This window comes from Eutrigla gurnardus (genome assembly GCF_963514095.1).
Source record: "Eutrigla gurnardus genome assembly, chromosome: 9".
NCBI lineage: Eukaryota > Metazoa > Chordata > Actinopteri > Perciformes > Triglidae > Eutrigla > Eutrigla gurnardus.
The window spans coordinates 25440164-25460576 of record NC_139923.1 but is presented as its reverse complement, the minus strand read 5'-3'; the positions used below and the strand labels follow the sequence as shown (position 1 = coordinate 25460576).

The window sequence follows — 20413 nt, the reverse complement described above, 5'->3', positions numbered from 1 at the left end:
ACAAGCAATTATAATTCTTTATAATCTAATAAGAAAATAAAAGTGTGATTGTACTGTCTGTACCTTGATCCAGTCTAACTTGTCCTGCTCCGAGCTGAGGAAGAAAAATAAAGTCAGAATAAACAATAAAACTTATAAATATATATATATAAATGCAACATGGCAGTTAGCTGTGGTCAGAGAATATTTACAGCTTCTATATGTGGGACTTGGGTGTACTTATTTAGGTGAAAGTACACTGTACAGAGTACAAATTACATACAATTACATACTTTAATTTTTTTTAAGGATTTGCAAAAAAGGACGTTTTTAAATCTTGTACTGTGTATACTTGTGCATAAATGTACCTGGCCTGTAGCTCCAGCATCCTCTCCTTGCCGGACACCTGGAAGGTATGAGGGTAGTCCTCGTTGCTGGTTTCCAGGACCTTCATGCCGTCGATGCCGATCCGCGTCCTCACCGTGTACTTGGTCCCTCCCAGGCTGAACTTGGGCACGCAGTACAACAGCATGTTGTTGAACTGGCAGGAAGAGAAAGGGAAAAAGTTTGACTATCCTGAATCCAGTCCTTGAACCACACGGATGAGAGACGTTCAGCCTGGAGCTCATAAGAAACGAATGTAATCACATCATCTGGCAATCTCCGTACTTGAGAGGTTTTGTTTATGTGCCCCCGGTGGGTCTTTACATGGAGATGTTCCTGGCTCGATATGATTCACTAGTTTCAATTGACTTGTGCAGACGAAGTCCCGCCTCAGCATGTTTCCTCCTCATTAGATGAGTTGTTTTTGTTCGTTTCTCTCACCAGGAAGAGGTATCGCTCCATCGCCGAGGTGTTCCTGGCCGCCAGCTTCAGGATGTGGCCCTCTTTGATGAACTCGTTAGAGGGGTTGACGATGTCCTCCTCCTCGCCCACCATCTCGTATATCTCCATCAGCTTCTTCAGGTTCTCCTGAATGAGGAGGGGACATTTATGTCAGCTGTTTGTAGGTGCATGAAAGCGATTCTGCCTTTAAGTGGAAAGAAAAAGAACGTACAGATTTCCGGATGGCGCTGTTGGAATGAGTCGCTGCCGTGGCGATGATTTCTAAGGATTCTGGAGGGTAAAAAAAGATGGGTTTTTAATTAAATAAAGTGAACTAGAAGTGACTCCTTGGAGCGGCGTTGTTGGGCGTTTGGACTTACTCTCGGAGTCTCGTCGGTCGGGGTCGTCCTGAGGCAGCTTCTTCAGGTAGTCTTTGAGCAGCATCTCGTAGCGAGGGACCCTCTGCACCGGCTCCAACATGTGATGCTGCAGCGTCAGACAGCCACACGCCTCCTGACTCTGTCCGGAAACAACACAAAACGTAGAGTTACGTCATCATTTTAACCTCTTAGACATTCAGGTGACATTCTCACAATATGATGAATATTAGACCGGTACCTGTATCTCCTGAATGATGGCCTTGAATTGAGGCGAACGGTCCGTCCACTGTTTCAGCAGCTCCATGGCCTTCTCGAAGTTCTTCACGTACTCGGCGTACATCTTGAGGAAGGGCGTGAGCTTCTGCAGGATGTCTCCGATGCGAGGCGTGGACGCCCTGCGGGGGAGGGGGAGGAAGTACACGTGTTAACCGTATGTGTGTGACGTTATGTGTCTGGACTGAGATCAACCAGGTGACCTTTTGACCTCAGATTCTCCTGCCCTATTACAAGTAGGACTGTCTTCCCTCCTCCTCCCTCATAATAGACCTCCTCTCCTTTGATTTAAGTAACTATTGTCACTGATTTTAGTATTTTGTACAATAAAACAGCTCATTTCTGAAACGTGGTTGGTCAGATCAAGGAACCTTCCGTCCCCTGTATTGAAACGCAGGCCGAGGCTCACCATTCTCCCATGCGTTTCTCCAGGTCTGGGAGCAGGAACTGGCTGTGAAAGGCGTGGATGGAGACGATGTTGGAGAAGATGTTCTTCACTACTTCCACGGGGAACGTTCCTTTGTTCGCCTCCTCCATCAGCTTCGCACAGAACAGCTGGAAGTAACACAGAGCTGGTACGTGAAGATGGTTTTCTCTGCTGTGTGATGTAAATGGGGTGAAACCCATGGTAAAAAAACAAAACCAGAGCCGGGTTCCTCACCTGGTCCAGCAGGTTGAGTCGCGCTACGTAGGCCTTCTCTGTGTGTAAGAGCTCGCTGGCGATCTTAAACAGCTTCTGCTCGTTCGTCTCCTGAAAACAGAGAAACAGAGGGGGACGTTAATGAAATAAAGACCCCCTTCATGAGCTTCTCCACACAGCGACTGGAGCATTCATTGTCATTTGCAAGTTCCTGTTTGGTTACGGCCACTGATCTCACATCAGAATACACGTCAAGGTCACACGCAAGGTCAGGAACGACGTGTTGCTTTTGCATGAGAAAACGTTGACTGTAAATGATGCGTTTGTTGTTGTGATTCAAGGCTCAACGAGTGCAGCCTCGTCGTGTTAAAGCTTCACTGTTGCAGCAGCACTGGAGTCCTCCACTGTGTCGGGTCGGAGTTCTCAGAACGGGAAATGAAAATGTGGAAGAAGGGAAATGACACCAAATCAAACAAAGAAGCAGACAGACCAGATGGTGTAACAGTAGCCTCAAAATGTACTGCAAAGATCACCGGGGTCACCGGCATCTGAGGGCCTTGTTCTTGGTTAAAAATGGAGCGTGATGCAGGGATGCAGGCCGGTAAAGGCATGTTACGATGGAGCGGGAGCTGAACTAGAAGGCTAAGCTGTGATATTAGCCTCCTTCGTTGGGTGGCTGGGTTCAGGGGCGAGACACGCCGTGGGAACTCGGATTAGAGCTCCTTTGCATAGAAATGGCTCAGCTGAGGAGGAATCTGATCAGGGTGCCTCCCCTTAGAGGTTTTCCTGGCATGTGTAACTGTTAAGAGGCCCCGCGGTAGACCAGGACCAGGCTGGAGACACCATATATCTCATCGGGGAATGCCTCAGGGTTCCCAGAGCTGGGACGCGTGGGAAATAAGAGAATCTGGAGGTGTGGAGTTGACCAGACCTCACTCGATGCTACATTAGCTGCTGCTAGCATAACACGCCTGAAACCTGCTGGTGGTCAAGTTGGATTGTGGGTAATGTAAAGTAGATACCTGGTTGTGATGAGGAAGAAGACAAAAAGATGATATGAAATCTCTGGTTCTGTTTTTTTACTGCCTCTGTTACGTAGTTTGCTGCTGAGTTTGCTGGGTTTTTTTGTTCCAAAAGATTTTGAGGACTTTTACTTGTAGTGTAGTATTTTATGTGGTACTTTAACTTGAGGATCTGAGTAATTCTTTCACAAATGCAAAAGGCACACACCTGACCAAGTACCTAAGGAGTTGTTTTGCATCAATCAACACACAGAGAAATCACACTGAATGATATCTCCAGATAAGTCAGATGATCTGATTAAAACCCAATAATCCGAACAAAGCCACTCACTCTTTCTTCCAGATTGCATTGATCAAATACCTCGACTCGCTATTAGATTTGACGAAGAAGTAAAAAACAAAAGAAGAAGATAACCAAAGTAAGGTTGCAGTGGAGGTGGAGAGAATGATCGCTCTAGGCTCTTCCTCTCCCATCCCACTGAGAAAACAGTGATTGATCTGGAGCGGAGATATTAATACTCTGTAGACATTGAGTCATGAACTCAGCTGCTCAAGCCTCGGACATCTGCTTGGCTTCTGAGACACACACTCTCTTGTCACCAATTAGATCTGGGATCAGAAGATTTAATTGTCGGAGCCACCAGACGGCTGTCTCAGGCTGTAAATGTTTGACACAAAAGGATGTAGATGCACGGATCACTCAAAAGTCGACGTACCTTCTGGTCGGTGCTGCCTTCCTCGCTCCTGTGCTCACTTTCTATTTTAGTCCCACTGTCCTGGTTCTCAGCGGGGCTTTCTGTGCCGGTCCTGTCCGGCTGTGGAGGTGAAAGGTCACCGCTCTGCTCTTCCGTGCTCCCGCAACCCATCTCACCGTTGACCAGCCCGGCCGGCTCTATCGTCACGCCGTCCCTCTCCTGGGTGTCCTCCTTGTCTTTGTCCTTGTCCGGCTCCATCTGAGCGATCACCCCGTTGACCGCGGCTCTGTCCTCATCCTGCGGCGAGGTGGATTCGGCCGAGTGGTTCCCGTCGGCCTCCGTCGGCCTCTGGTAGACGCGGTGAGCCGGGCTGCAGTTGGACGACTTGCTGCTCTGTTTGAGCGGCGAGCCGTCTCTCTTGTTCTCTGTGCTGCTGCTGGAGGAACAGAGGAAAAAGCAGAAGGAGGAAGTCGGTTAAGAGCAGAAAAAAAAAAAATGCAAACTTACATTTGAGCTGAAGAGGAAAGAGAATAAAAGATTACAGGAGCTCGGTCGGCAGCTGCTCCGGCATGCGTGCCGGTCAGGGGAGTGTGGACTTTGTCGATAAGCGGAGAGCTTTTGCACTCGGGTGTGAGAGTTAAAAATAAAACTGTGGAGATGCACAAACTTCCTTCTGTCTTATGAGGCTGCAGAGAGCTGGCGTACTGCAGAGGAAGTGTGTGTGTGTGTGTGTGTGTGTGTGTGTGTGTGTGTGTGTGTGTGTAGAGCACAGACAGAATGGAGGTACAGTAATGAGGAGGACAGGAGGAGGGCTACTCCCCAGAGGTAGATGCTGCCCTACTTCCAACAAGAAACCCACATTATATATCATACATGACATCTCTTCCGTTCTTTGCTTCGGCATGAATGAAAAAAAAAAACAGTTTGCATGAGAAACTTTAAACTACAGCGCAGGACTGGAAGCTAGATTAACACACACAAAAAAACACACACACACACACACATGCATGTACAATGTCACCATTCAGCTGCTCTACATCCTGTACCGGCAGACGCTGCAGCTGTTTCCCTGTAAATTACCCTCCAGACCTCCGTTCTCACAGCAAGCAGAAAACCTACAGCAGCTCCTGTAGTGGCTTTTTCAAATCGAGGGAGAGCATCATTTCTAACAGAAAATAATATAATATATAAATATAAATAACCTTTAATGATGTGAAACAGGTGATTTGTAACACTGACTGCTGTGCTGAATGCGACTGTCCGGTAGAAACAGGAAGTATGTATAAATAGAGGAACGACAACAAGGCGGGTGAAACAGCCCACGGATGAATCACTTCTGGGCTGTCGGGCCACCTGAGCGCTCTTGAATGTAAAACAACATCGTCCATAAAGCCTCAGAGGAAGGCTGAGTGATATGACGATCGGCTGCTGCTGTTGTTGTTTCCTCTCTGCGTATTAATACAGCCGACGTGCGTCGGTACACGCTTTAAAACGACAACAACACGAGTTAAGAACGGCTTCAGTCGTTTTAAGGTGCTTTAAAGGCAGCCGGGGGCCATGTGAACCAGATTAGTATATTAGTAGTCTAATTCTGTCCTCGGAAGCTGGGGGCCTTTTCTCTTGTTTCTGGTCCAAGGCCACTAGAGGGCTAATCCCCCCCCACACAGCCCCCTACACCAACGCCAACACTGGGACATGTGATGAATGCTGTGGTCCTCTTTAGACGCTGCTTTCAGGGACCGGAGATGAGTGAGAAACCGGGTGAAACTTTCGTGGGCACCACATATTTCTGGGCTCTACTGTATGAGCGGCTGGGACAAGGGCACCATTGTTTGAGCCTCTCGCTGCTTTCAATCAGCCTTTTCTGCTGCAGCAACAATCACGACCTAATCAAACAAGTAATGTGCAAAATAAAAAGGGGAGGAAACACCAAGCCTTGTAGATACTCCTGCATCAGAATGAGTAAACTCAGAATCCTCAGGTAAAGCATCGAGAAGGGTTCGAAGAGCTCCTACCTCGTTCTCCTGGGCTTCATCTCGCATCGCTGAGTCCTTTCCCACAGCTGAATGAGGAGCTGTGTTTCCCCTCGCCTGTACAAATCTCCTTTCATCCCTTTGGCTAACGCTTGGCTTGTGAAGCACGAGGCTAATCTGGGCTTGCTGTGTCTGTCTGGCTCTCGCCTGCTCCTACCGTCCAGTGAGTCAGCACCGAGACTTTAATGGAGGAACTTCTGCTTTTCACCTCCCTGAAATAACCGGCGTAGGAAACGTGAGGAAAGATGAGGTTTGCCGTCACCGTGGTTACGACAGCCCTGATGAAGTGTCGTTTTTGTTACGAAAGCAACGAGGTGACGTAGATTGTTGTGCTATGCCGGACACATGATGTGTGATAATAGTATGAATCAGACACTTTCACTGGATGATATGAAATAAATCCCTTCCACACATTAAAGTAGAGCTCCTACCTGTTCTCCTCAAAGCGGCTGATGAGGTCTGAGACTTTGGAGTGTTTCTCCCTGACTTTCTCTCTGTTCACGGCCCCTCTTCCTCCGCCTCCCCCTCCTCCTCCTCCTCCTCCCTCCTCCATGCCCGGTCTGAGTGGGGGTTTCTGGACGCGGCCCAGAGGCGACGTGAGCACCGTCACCGGGCTCTGGAGATGAGGCGGCTTTGGAGGCACTGCAGAGGAGACAGAGGAAACATCATTAGAGAGGATGCTGGTGGATGCCCTTGAATTTTTCCTCATGAGGGCAAATGCTGATTTGGACCTGAAGGGGGCGGTATAAGCCACGCCAACAGACACTACACACAGGACTCTGATGTGTATCAAACACCTGAAATGTTACAAACAAAGTGACCCAGCTCCATTTTTAGAATAACTTGTTTTGGGAATTGAATTCCACGCTTGATTTACAGCAAAGAAGAATGGAGCTCTGTCTCTGGTCTTATCTGTGGAGAATGATTTACTCAACTCAAACAAAAGAGGAACGAGGGCTCAGGGTTCATCGATCCCAGGCTGATTTTTACATCACCCTGTTCGTTTTCATGGTTTCCCCCGAGGTGACCTGAGCTGCTGTGTGTGGAGTCATGTGGTGTTCCGTTATCAACGGTCTCAAAGCAGGAGAAAGGTCACAGGAGTCGGAACAATCGGCGTAGAATAATAGAGCGACACGAGCCCCTCCCACTGTGTGTACCTTGTGGTTTAGACTGTAGCCGAGGCCCACAGCTGGAGCTTCTTCCATTGACCCCTCCCCAGCTCTTGTCAGTCGATGCACCGCCCGCCCGACTCAGACACGCCCGCACGCTGGGCGAGCTGCTGCCGAGAGCTGCAGGAGAGAGAGGGAGGAAGGGTAAGCATGGCCATTAAGACAAGAACATCTCAAGATTGTTCAGTCGATAAAAAGAAAGTGATGATAGAGATGATGACAGGCTCTGGTTGAGTGTAACATGTATGAGGGGAGAGATGACAAAGTGCAGGCGCTCTGTCAGTCGGGATGAGATGATTTAGGCCTTATACTGCGTATCTGGATAAAAAACACTCCCAATAAGTAGATCATGATACATTTCTGTTATCGGGATAATCAGAAATATATTCCTAAGTGACTTGAAAAAGCTGAAAAGCTTGAAAATATATTCTTCTGTTTGAGTTATCCTTTATTAATGCAGGGAGACCTCATGATATCATGATCATATTATTTAAGATGATTTGTAGGGGTGAGTATTGGCAAGAACATCACGATACTTTGGTCACGATACGATACGTATCACAATATCACGATATAAATAAAGAAGGACAAGGACAAATTGAGTCAAAACTATTTCATTCAAAACTGGAATTCACTGGATTAAATATTGAAAATAAAATGAAAAAGGATAAAGTCTGCATTCACAACGCGTCTAAACATTTTTTTAAATGTTGGGTTGAAAAATCGATACTGTATTGGGCAGCAAAGTATCGCGATATATTGCCGTATCAATATTTTTACCCACCCCTAATTATTTGATTGTTGTTCACTAAAAAAGATGTCTCATCTGTGAAAATGATCTGTTTATCTGCCATTTTAAGAGTTTTTAACCACAAAATACTTCAGACACATCCTTACAAGCTCTATATAATATATATATATATATATATATATATATATATATATATATATATATGCTAATATAGAACTGATAATGCCATTATCGGAAAACGTTCGCAGCATCGTTTTGCTTTATTCAAATTCACGAACTAACGACGGATAATTCCTCCAACATCTCATCCCAACTGACAGTCCATGCACATACACTGTATGTATCCATCGCTGCAAATAGGCTTATGATAAACAGCTGCAGGCGAAATATGAAAAGAGTGTGAGACAATCCAGTTGATTATCCAGCTAATGATCCAGTTGATGATCGGCTCCGGCGGGGCTTTCACCCGACCAGCTGGCCACAGATGGTACAGCATCGGTGTTTAGATCGAACCGACAGACTGATTTAACGGACACTGGCAGTGTTTACAGTAGCCTGACTGCACCTCTCTCTGACCTCACACACACACACACACCAGACACACACACACACACACACACACACACACACACACACAGTAAAAACATGTGTACTGAGGCAAATCTCCATGTATGGTGCTGCAGCAAGATATGAGTCCATTAGTTTCCATTTAAAGCCACTTTAATGGGTGTGTTTGATTTGACAAGTGGAGCTGATGTTTGGGTCGGACAAATCGATGCAGCGTTGGTTCGCTGGTGTGGACAAACAGGCCGGTGTGTTGGAAAAGCTGCAGAATCTTAGAGGATACAGGCTTATACAACGCTTTAAAAAAAAAAAAATCTATTCTCTTTTCAAGGTCGATGGTTCGCAGCCAGTAAAGGAAGGTCCTCCTCCCCCTCTGTTTCTCAGTGGTGCTAATTTAGAAGCAGACATTTGCCATCTCTGCCACATAAATCATTGGTAAGAGGTTTTAATTCCTCCAAAGACACCGCTTCATGTCCAAACGTAGATCAAACGGAAATCATCTGCACTTTTAGAAGAACACGAGAAACAAGACGATCATCGAGATGATGTGAGATGAAAAGATTAGTCAATGAATCGATAGATCCCTTCATCTGAAACTATTCAATTCACTTTTTTTCCCAAGCAACACAAAGAGCTTACAGCTAATAAAATATACCACAAACACCCAGCTTTCACTTCTGCATGTGACAGTAAATAGATGTGAATTCTCACACTATTGGAAGATGGGCTTTAGAAGGTTTTGGAAGGTATTGCTTTACATTTTAGAGGCCAAATGATGAGTTCAAGAAAATAAATAGTGAAAAGGATTGTTTGTATATGATGAAAAACATATGTACTATAAATGTGGTGTACCCTCCCAGATGCAGTTTGTTTACTGACGCTACTGGAGCCCCGTATTTAAATTCCCCTACAGGGATCTTTATCTTAAAACCCTGAAACAGAAAGAGAAAATAACCCGACAACCACAGAACCATATAGTCGCCGCTTCTATTTTTTAACAGCCTGACCGAAATTAAAGACAGCGTCCCCAAGCAACTGTCTGACTGGAACCGGTCCCACGGCGTGTTTGGGAGAGCCGACGTTCTAAACACGGCCTCCAAAATGACCAATCAATTCTAAACGCGGACCTCAGGAATTCCTCTTGATTATGTGCTTGGCTTCCCCCCCCTTCGTGGCCACATTAAGAGATCATGAGAAAACATCCAGCAAACACGTTATGCCACCGTTTTCATCCATATGTGGCTAAAAGTGGAGGATCCGGCTGCAGATGCTCCACATGTTTATATTCTGGAAGACTGCAGGGGGTCGGCTCTCCGGCACAGCCGGCCTCCGTCTCCCAGGCTTGTTATTAACGCTGTCAAACACCACACTGTAAATCGCCTCCTTTCACTTGAACCTGCAGCAAAAAAAAAAACCCTGCAGGTATTTAAGTGGTCGAGATAAGACCAGATATAAGATACAAAGTGTCTGGAGATGCAAAACAGATTTGGCTTGAACCAACATACCAGTTCTTCTGTCAACTACTTAGGGAAATGATTTGAGTTGGGATCACGTCAGATAGCTTTATTTGGAAAGCATTAATGCAACGAAACACAGGGAACAAATAGGAGCTCGGCCTCCCTTCCTGCTCTGCAGGAACTGCAGTTCCTGCTAAAACACATTCTGGCATCTTGTCATTATTAAAGCTTGGCACAAGTGTCGGACCGCCATGTAAATGAGTATCAGCCAGCCTCCCCGCTGCAGAACCGCTTTGACTCTCCTCCTCCATCTGTGTGACGGGGAGAGAAACGCTGGGAGACGAGGGGAACTTCTAGCTTGTTTATTACATAATAACAGCGGAGAGTTTATATCACTTTATATCTATAGAACGGCTGACTGCTGCTCTCTCTGCAGAGGAAACCTGCTTTGCATAGAAACCGAAAAACGCCCGCTGCTGCTGCAGAGTTGAGTCAAAGTGAGACTCGACCTTTTGCCTCTGTCCTTGTTGCGGGATGGTGAGACTGGCTGCCATGGCAACTAGCCCGTTACCTTCTGAAGATGCAAAAAAAAAAAATTTGACTTGAGTGGACTGCCCCCGGAGGCATCTGCTGCTCTCTCTCTCTCTCTCAATAAATCCAAAACGGCACAGCGAGTGCTAGAAATGAGAGAATGCTCTGGTGAAGGTCGGCAGTCAGAAGGAACGATGTGCAAAAACGCTGCTCTGCAAAGAACCCGACGTCTTTTGATTTCATGAATGTCACTAAAAACAGCATCTTCCTTTAGTGTGTGAGTCTCTCTTAGACAGACCCATGCTGCAGCATTAAAGCCCCCCCCCCCTCCAGCTCTGCCACATCACAGCAGCAGAGGAAAGAGGCTGCAGGAATGCATCACACCCGACATAAATATCTTTCTCTGTAACAAAACAAACCCAAATAGGGTCCAAAAATAGTGAAATCGTCCCGACTCGGCGCCTGAAATAGTTTGACCAACAAACCGAGGGAGCCTGGCTTCCCTGGAGACAAACACTTTGGTCCTTAGCAAAATAACTATTGGATGGACGGCCGTGAAATTGTGTACAATTGTGTACAATCATGGGCGTAACACAATTGTATGGTGATCCATCCCATAGTTGTGGAGGTATTTTAGTGTGGAACAGTGGAAAGTTCTCTGGTTATTTTGGACCTTCTCGTGTCAGGTGCATCACATCCTCCCCTCATGTGTTTCTCATCAGTGTGATCACTTTCATCTCTCCCTCATTAGCTGTGTGTTTAGTCTGTGCTCCCCTTCGTCACTGGTTAAGTAGAACAGTCCAGTGATTATTCCTGATCTTATTGGAAAGTCTCTCTCCTTAACTCCATGAGTTATTTAACGTACACTTTCTATACTTTCTTGTGATTTCCAAGGACAGAAACAAACTGCAGCCCTTGTTGCTCGGGGCAGGTGTGCCACTCTGTTAATCTCCAACCAAACACTATTAAGTGAAATGACATCACCAGCTCCCTGAAGTGTTGTCACCTGACTTTTATACGTCTCTCTCTCCCTGCCCCTCCTTCCGATCCCCCTCTGGCAACATGTGGGCTCATATTTCCGTGTGAGAGCTCCAGGTAGAAGGAAAATAAAAGACACACCTGTCTGTGTGCTGCAGTGACACAGCTTGAAACTATGGCTTTGTCTTCTCGCCTCGTGGACCCACAGGCTCCACGTCGCTATCAAAAGGAATGGCTGAGAAGTTCTGCTTCGTAACATATGGGTTGGCATATTAAAGAGCGTCTGAGTGGTTTCTTAACAGCAACGTCAGAAAACAGCCGTATCCTGAAAATGTCCACGGACACAATCTTCAGTTGGCCATAAATCAGCGGCGGTCGAAGTAAAGATGGGATTGTGTGCAGAAGCCTGTCTGAACCAGTTTGCATATATTAAATGAAATGCTCTGCAATTGTTGTACATCGGCAGGTCGATATGACAACATGCAAGCTCGTTTATCAAATCTCTTTTATCTAAAAATCAAAGATCTAACAAGAAGCCAGTAAATCCCTCATTCAGGCGAGGCAAGAGGGATCAAACACACAGAGCGGTTAAAATCTGACCAAAAAAATCCCAGTAAATGAACTCACCTCGGAGTGTGAGACAGACGGGGAAACAGCTGTACAGTGTATCCTCGGTGAGGGACCACGTTGTGTGTGTGTGTGTGTGTGTGTGACCGAGTGAGCGAGTCCCAGTAGAGCACTAAATTTAGGTCCCATGAAATCTTCCCAGGCAGCCGAGTGACTCAGCTCAGAGAGACTCCTCCTTCACACACTCTCGCTCACACACACACACACACACACACCCTATTTAAGTGGCTTTTAAAGAAGTCCACACACACACACACACACACACACACACACACACACACACACACACACACACACACACACACACACACACACACACACACACACACACACACACTACTGAACAGACAGGATATGCACATCCATGTAATAAATGTAATTCAGCATGCTCTCCAGCTTCCTCTCACATGTTGATGGTTCTTTAAATGTGATCATGGAAGAATCAAACACATAAAAGCCTTTTGGTGTGAATCAGGGCCCGTTGGTGGACCCCGCTTGTATAACAGCCGCTACACTTCCCCGTTCTGGCTGCTTCGCCTGATCAATGATTAACAAGCACCACAGCAAAGTAGCCCGGAGCGCCATGCACCAGTTCTCTCATCTGCCTGCTGAAATCCAAAACGAGACCCCAAAGCCTCTAATTTATCATTTTCAACCAGCCTCCATCAACTTCTCCTCTTCTGGGACGTTTTTTCCCCGTGTAAATATTTGAGAAAAAAAAAAAAACGAGAAAAACCAGTCGACAAACTGAGGCAGCCGACAAAAACAAGTCATAAAGTGAGTTTAAAACTATAGATCGACGGCAGTGAAAATGAAACACGGAACAGGCGAAGTGGTCTACCTTTTGCAGAAGTCGCTACGGGGAACTGCGACTTTATAGTCTCCATGTATGATCTGTCTGCTGCAGTGACCGTCGAGCCCTGAGGAGGTTTCTCTTATGAGTGACTGTTGAAATGCAGTGTTAAATATATCGTAAACCATCACGTGGTTCTCACAAAAAAACCACAATGCTATGTGTGGATATGTGACAGAAATATTTATATATATTGATGTGTGTGTGTGTGTGTGTGTGTGTGTATATATCACACCTTGTCAAACCCCTGCATGCTCACCGACGAGGACAGAAACAATGAGAGGCATTCTAGTGAACCAGTTCGATCGGTGTACATTCACTAAATTCCCTCCAGGTGACAGGCGGTCGCCGTGGTGACGAGTTCTGGCACATTTCAGATGAAGCAAATCTATGTTTTTAAAGTGCTGACGATGAATCTTCCCTGGAGGGAAGTCCGTGCCATACAGACAGGATTGACTGGTGTCATCTATGCTGCCAGTGGCATTTGACCTTTGACCTCAAACATTGGCTGGCGGTAAATCCAGGAAATGTATTTACAGTTCAACCCAGCTGATCTGATTTTCAGATTCCTGCCATCCATTTTTGATGCTCCTTTTTTTTTTAAGCATTTGAACAGATGGTGAAAATTTTAAAATTTCACCATCAACCAAATGTTTAGCTGGAGTCATTCAGACGTATCTCGTTTAGGGGATTTGCCTAATTTAGACACATGAACACATATTTTCTTCTCACTTCCCTTTCCTTCACATGCAGAAATGTCAAAATGCAAAATATCCAAAAGAAGCCGGGTTGCTCCGGCAGTGTTGACCCGGTTCCTGAAACCCAGTTTCTCATTTACACTAAGATTAAGGAATCAGGTTACTGCCAAAAGCTGAGAAAACCAGGTTACTTACGTGCATGTACACACACACGCACACACACACACACACACACACACACACACACACACACACACACACACACACACACACACACACACGCACACACACACCTTACATTAGAGAGTTTCTAACCGTGTCTGGCGCCCTACATCATTCAGTGAGATTAGTTCATGTCCGGCTCGACACTATTACACAGCATTCATTGTGTCCTAATGCTGGCTCTGTGTGTGTGTGTGTGTGTGTGTGTGTGTGTGTGTCAGACAGGGTGACAGACAACCATTACCACCAGGCATGAGGGATTAGCCGTTTCTCTTCAACTACCCAGACTTTCTTCAGATTAACCCTGCCTCATCCTCTAATCCATGGGCCAGCGTGAGATTAGAACCCCAGTCTGCATCCGGAGGAGGAGGAGGAAGAGGAGGAGGAGGAGGTGTGTGTGTGTGGGGAAGTTGTGATGAAAGAGAATATGGGGTAAAAATAAAAGCAATAGCTCTAAAGGTACTAAAGCCAAATAGGGGTGACGGACAGGAAGGAAGGAAGAGCGAGGGCGTGATGAAAATAGACAAGAGCAGAAACGTGGGATGGATGGGAGAGAGAGGTGGAAGGATGGAGGCAGCGACGGGAGGGAATGAGACGAGAAGAAAGGAAAAATAGTTTGACACTGGGGCTCATCACACACACACACACACACACACACACACACACACACACACACACCCGATGTAAAAATAGAGCAGCTTCCTTCACACCCCTGCTGCAGAGAGAAGCGTTCACGCTGCCCTTCACAGCATCACCTCATATATACATCATAAACCTTAAAGTCCACTTGAAGAGTTCGCCTCAACGCATTTGCATAAAAGACATGGAAGATTTTGTCAAATGCAAAAATTAAGTGCAGCCCCGCTGCTGTGAAAACGGACTGACGAAGTAAAAGCTTTGCATCTTAATTCGGCTCTACCTCCGACGCATCACACGACGACTACGTCAAACGGCGGCACAAATACACACAGACAGGAAGCCGCTGTAAAAATGAGCACCACGCACATGGTTAGATGTGAACGGCCACACAGGCAGAGCGTCCCATTTAAAAGAGAGACATCTGTGAAGGTGAGAGGAGGCGATGCTCACCTCTGGAGTGTTCGAGCTTCACCGCCACGCAGGCCTCATCGGCGCTCCTGGATTTAAAACACTCCGCTTTGCCTTTCTTCTCTGCAACAAGAAAAAAAAAAAACATTAACACTCGAGACGCTTCAAGCTTCTTTTGTTCCTTTCAGGCAAATCCATGTTTTATTTAAGATGAGCAGCGACTCGGTGGAACGGAGAGATGAAAATGAGGGTTTCTGGATGTGAAAGCAGCCAGAGTGTGTGTGTTTTTTTTTTTTTTTTGAAGCGCACTTCTGGTAGCTGCATTTGTCAAGAGCAGGAGTAGACTTGTGTTTGTTTTGAGATTTGGAAAGTGAATCTAGAGGCCCTTGGAGATAGAAATCCTAATTAGTCTGTCTGCGATGTGTAAGTCTGCAGGGAGAGCAACGCTCTTTCAACACGGACGTTTAATATGCACATAAAAGATTAAAGAGAAAACAGCAACGCTCGTGAAAAACAATGATCACACACACACACACACACACACACACACACACACACACACACACACACACACACACACACACACACACGTGGTCCGTCTGATCTAACATGAAGCATCAAAGCTGCAGGATGGTGATCAGTGTATAGCCGTTGACAAGAAACACGTGCAGGAGTCACAAAGCACATTCTAACAGCTGGAAAGGTGCTCCAAATTAAAGTTGAGCCGACTTTCATTCATTTATTTTCACTTAATGACATCACAGCGAGTGTTCATCACACAGTGAAACCTGTTTTTATTTCCTCATTTTTTCCTGAACGTTACTTCTTGCTTGAGTTCAGGGATAAAAGGTAGTATCCCATAATTACAGGCTTTATGTGCTGCATTTGTGCGGCACCAGGATGGAGTGGCAGCTTGCCTTGTGTGACGTTTCTTCTCCCGTCGTATACATTTAAGGCAGCGTTAAGGTAAATATTAGGAGGAGAGATGTAAACATAGGATAGTTAGGTATTCCACTGGATTTACTGAGGTCACGCTACTGGTGAAGGTTTGGAGTGATGGGAATAGACATTAGATATAGGCTTTTATTTGCATCAATCATTCTTGTTTCCCATAATGCACTAGTGCTGAACTCAGGGCTGGAGTGTGGATAAAACCACGTAAAAGAAAAGTGGACGAACTCAGCATGGGGTCGTGCAAAGAGTGGAGAGGAGGTGCAAATGACTGTGTTTAAGTGTGTGTGTGTGTGTGTGTGTGTGTGTGTAAGGGTGTGGAGGGGGGTATAATATCCTGGCTCAGGGATTAAAGGAGGGCTTTCTCCACCCACCATCTGGACTCCTCATGACAGGCCTGCCTGCTGTTCACACACACACACACACACACACACACACACACACACACACACACACACACACACACACACACACACACACACTCTAACACACGTAAACGTACTTTATAGGACATAAATTGAACCTCAATCTGTTATATAAATTCCCTATTCAGAATATACTGTATCACACATAAGCAGCTTATCAAAAGCATTACATACATATATAAGACATCCCCCCCCATTGGTCATGTGACCAGAGTCATCACACGCCTATTGTTTCCTGAAGTGGGGGATGTGTTACTTTGACAGCATGTATACACACACACACACACACACACACACACACACACACACACACACACACACACACACACACACACACACACATGGACTATGAAGTTATAAAGGTGGACTGGATGAGTTTCTGAGATGTTGGTGGTAAACCGACTTCAATGATGATATATGATGGGGTAATCTACTGGTCCGGCTACTGGCCTGACCCTAAACTTCCTCTTCCTGTCTGTCAACTTCCTGTTTTTTTTTGTTGTTGTTCATATTCTATAATCTTGAGGTCTATAAGCATAGCAGCCCTCTGACTAAAGAGAAGCTGCATGAAAGCACACGTTGGCGTCGGGCCGGATTTTGGAAATGATGTGAAACTCTTGGTACTGATAATGAAACTCAGAGCTGGTCATGACAATTTATTTTTATTTAAATAGACCTTTTGCTCAAACTTCCACAGTACTGTGATTCACAGTAACTGTAAGAAAAAAAGAGTCCGAGTGAAATGACCGATCCCGTAAGAGAAATGGAGAAATATGTGAGTTTCTTCATTGACGTCAGTATTTTCACTTTATCGTTACAGTGAACATGAACTGCATAGGTGCAGGTTAATATAAAGGGAATGATGCATTTATGTCAAGAAAGATAACTTGCATCTCCCTCCTGTATGTGAGGGCGTCTTCTACTCAGCATCACGAATCAAACACATCAAAACAGGTGGTAAACCGCAGCAAATCCTCCAATGATGCTCGTCAAGCAAATCCAATTTAACGGGTACATTCACGGCGATCTGATCATCAGCTCTCCAAGTTAAAAACATTTCATAAGAAAATGGTGGCCACCGCTCTGATACCAATAAACACGGGTGAATTCTGTTTTATTTATATAAAGCTGTAAAGATGCGGGCCTGATCAGCAGCACAGAAACATCAGATAGAAGCTGTGATCAGACTTTATCAGACTGTGTGTGTGTGTGTGTGTGTGTCGTACTGACGTTGTAAACAAAGCTATTCATAATCACGGTGATCTCTCGGCTGCTGATAGCAGCCTCGTGGTTGTTTATCCCTTCTCTATAGCAACAAGAAGATTGACAGACGCCTGCAGCGGCAAACGACAAAGAGATCTGACCAGAGTCTGACCTTCAGTCAACACAAGTAAATGACATCTCAGTCTCGCCGCTGTCACAGTCGATGTGGAGCTCTGCCATTTAACGTGTTACAGATTATAGATGTATCTAATAAAAACCAGACGCCAGTCAGAAATAGAAGAATCCTCTACAGTGGAAGTATTCCCCTGTAGCAAGTGCATTCAGTAACAATTACTGTGAAAATCCAACAACTATCCAACTTAAAATTATACCAAAATGCAGCCAAAGCCTGACACAGTTTATTCCTCTCTGCTACAGCTACTAACTATTAAATTATTTATTCATGCAGGATTTGGCGCATTTCTGCTGCCTTTCAGTGGCTTTCAGAATTTCGATTGCTGAGCCGGCAGCTTGCAGCTAACAGTGCTAATAGCTCTAAAAGTGAAAACTATGGCCACAGTGCCGACAGGGTTTAACTGAGGGGGAACTGGAGGGTGGGAGGACATTATCACATGCATGAACATGCATCAAAAACACAGGTATGTCAACAAGGTGAGAGAGAGAAGCTTGAATTACAACACACACAGAGAGCAACTTCATTATCTGAGACGTTACTCCACTATAGCTTTACATGTGAAACACCTGTTTGCTGCTACGTTAACGCTGTGAATCCTGTGTGTTGTACCTGTCTTCATTACCGTAATTCATTGTACTGTAAATACTCAAATGTGTATCAACTGCTGCACCTGTAACCATGACTCAGGTCCCCACGACAGATCTGACATGTCTGACATGCTTCTGTAAAGGTGACTGCACCCAAACCTGATCCACTCTGACAGCACCTGTGTGTGTGGTTTCAGTGTTAAAACCAGCGCTTCCTCCGGTTCCCTTCTCAGCGGTTCACCGACGGCAAATTACAGACTTCAAAAAGGACTGAACCTTCTTTATGTCCTTAAGCTGCTCGACTGTTTTAACGTACCTGTGCACACTCCTCTCCAGTACATCTGCCCTCTGTCAACCACGCGATGTTTATCCATGTCGGAGCGTCTCCTCGGCTCAAGTTTTAACAGCATAGACGAGGTAAACAATCCTTTTCTTCAGACGCAACTTTCCCCGTCACCTGTCTTACGTCAAATCTGTGTTTACCCATCAAACCCTTGGAGTTACCTTTCCTGTCACTAAACAAACCGGTTCCCCCGAAACCAGAGTCACCAGATATCAGAGAGGCTAGCAGAAGGGGAGGAGGGTGAAGTCTTCAAGACATAGTCACTCTAAACCAGAGGTCTTCAACGTTTTCCAGGCCAAGGACCCCCAAGGCCTTTAGTGACCCGGTGGAGGGACCCTCCATTACATATTGTTTAAAATGATTAAACCGGGCCAATAATAATGTAGGTCAAGTCCTTTGTAATGATGTATACAATGCTTAGCCTTTAAAATAATAATTGTTGACAGATTCATATATTTATATGTAATAAATATATTCTTTATTGGCATTTCACAATTTCACAACAAGATTTCATTTTTTAAAGAAATACATTTTGGGATCAAATCATTTCAAGGACCCCCTGCAGTAACTCAGCGGACCCTCTAGGGGTTGCGGACCCCATGTTGAAGATCTCTGCTGTTCCATAACAATGTTTTGAGGGTTTGCCAGCAGTCAAGGCCAAAGTCACCCTGGCGTGGGAGGAGAATAGAAATTCAAAGAGGTGGGTAGAAATACTGTAATTTACTGGTGGAGAAAGGAGGAGGAAGGAGGGGGGAGGAACAGTGTGGATGGGGAAGTGAGAAAGAAAAATAATCCAGCCATAACGGTTAATATTTAACTATCTGCAGTCCTTCCAAACCGACTAACAAATCATTAGTGAACACATCGTCTACCATCATGAACCACGTTATCTTTAACTCCCATCTCGGTCCTGACTGCAGCAGGAAATAAATGAGGTTCTGAAATAAAAAAAAACCCAAATCACAGAGGAGGAGTCTGCACTTATCATCCCATAATGATGAGAAACAGCTAGTAGCGATTAATATAAAATGAAATACCCTTTTCTTCCCCATAAGGACTTGTGAATGTAAAGTAACCTCCGCTTCGTTTGCATGGCTGCCCTACATCCAGATAAGTATTCAAATGTAACTCATAAATAATGGAAAGGAAAAGAACGTATTAATATGCCAAGTCACGCCCCTTTAATCATCCCGAGGTCCATGCCGGTGATAATGTGTGTCTCTAAAGTGTGTGTGGGCGCATGTCTGAGCTTTTCATGCTTGACACAGAAGGAATTGGCTTTTGAATGAGACCAGATGCGTCCGTCTCCCGTCTCTCCCGTTCCCTCCATAATGGGCAATTATCAAAGAGTTATGGTTTTTCCGCCGCAAACATAATAGAGTCAAAATTAAAAGGCCTCGTACAGCCTTTATGTGGTCAAGGCAACCAGATGAGACCTCCAGCTCACGGAGCGAACACGGGACCTATGATGTCGTTGACTCTCCGTGACATTTCAGTTCTGTGATGAAGAACCAGATAGCAAAGAGACAGAACATTTATAGTGATCTGAATGTAATTTAGCAGAATTCACTCTCCTTTTAGCCTCATTTTGGTCTCCACCAATTGTTTCTGTCTAACGTGTGGTCCAGGTAAAGTGGTTATTAAAGCTTTTAAGCAGAAAACAATGAGTCAGATGTTTAATATCACTAAAAATCATGTGCTCCATAATGACAAATATAAAAGTATTGATTATAGTCACTTTCAAGCAGTAATAATAAATGACATTATCATACTACAGAGGTGATACGAAAAAATTGTGTTGCCCATTTACACATTACAGCTAACACGGTTAGCATTGTGAAGAAGTCCCATGTTCACATTCTTTTTTAAGCTCTTTTTTGGGCTCCACCACTCCTAATGGAAATCTTTAGCTGCTAAATACTCCATTGTGTTCTCCAGCTATTCGAGAAAGTGTTGGAACTGTA

At 45.2% G+C, this 20413-nt stretch overlaps 1 protein-coding gene across 12 annotated transcripts in view; it reads right to left on the bottom strand.

Annotated features, from left to right (window-relative positions):
- fgd4a (FYVE, RhoGEF and PH domain containing 4a) overlaps positions 1–20413 on the bottom strand; it is a 42096-nt gene that overhangs the window by 3224 nt on the left and 18459 nt on the right. For 5 of the 12 annotated variants that reach the window (XM_084017978.1, XM_084017986.1, XM_084017987.1 and 2 more), the window contains exons 2-13: positions 14787–14867; positions 7005–7136; positions 6279–6489; positions 3836–4250; positions 2119–2208; positions 1867–2012; positions 1423–1579; positions 1185–1323; positions 1037–1095; positions 805–951; positions 348–520; positions 64–94 (exon numbers count right to left, since the gene is read on the bottom strand). In XM_084017978.1, the coding sequence (XP_083874104.1) occupies positions 64–94; positions 348–520; positions 805–951; positions 1037–1095; positions 1185–1323; positions 1423–1579; positions 1867–2012; positions 2119–2208; positions 3836–4250; positions 6279–6489; positions 7005–7136; positions 14787–14867 (1781 nt within the window). Of the gene's footprint in view, positions 1–63; positions 95–347; positions 521–804; positions 952–1036; positions 1096–1184; positions 1324–1422; positions 1580–1866; positions 2013–2118; positions 2209–3835; positions 4251–4356; positions 4401–5829; positions 5990–6278; positions 6490–7004; positions 7137–11924; positions 12063–12765; positions 12827–14786; positions 14868–18422; positions 18573–20413 lie in introns of those variants that run through there. The other 7 variants (XM_084017984.1, XM_084017983.1, XM_084017982.1 and 4 more) reach the window with 7 other exon arrangements.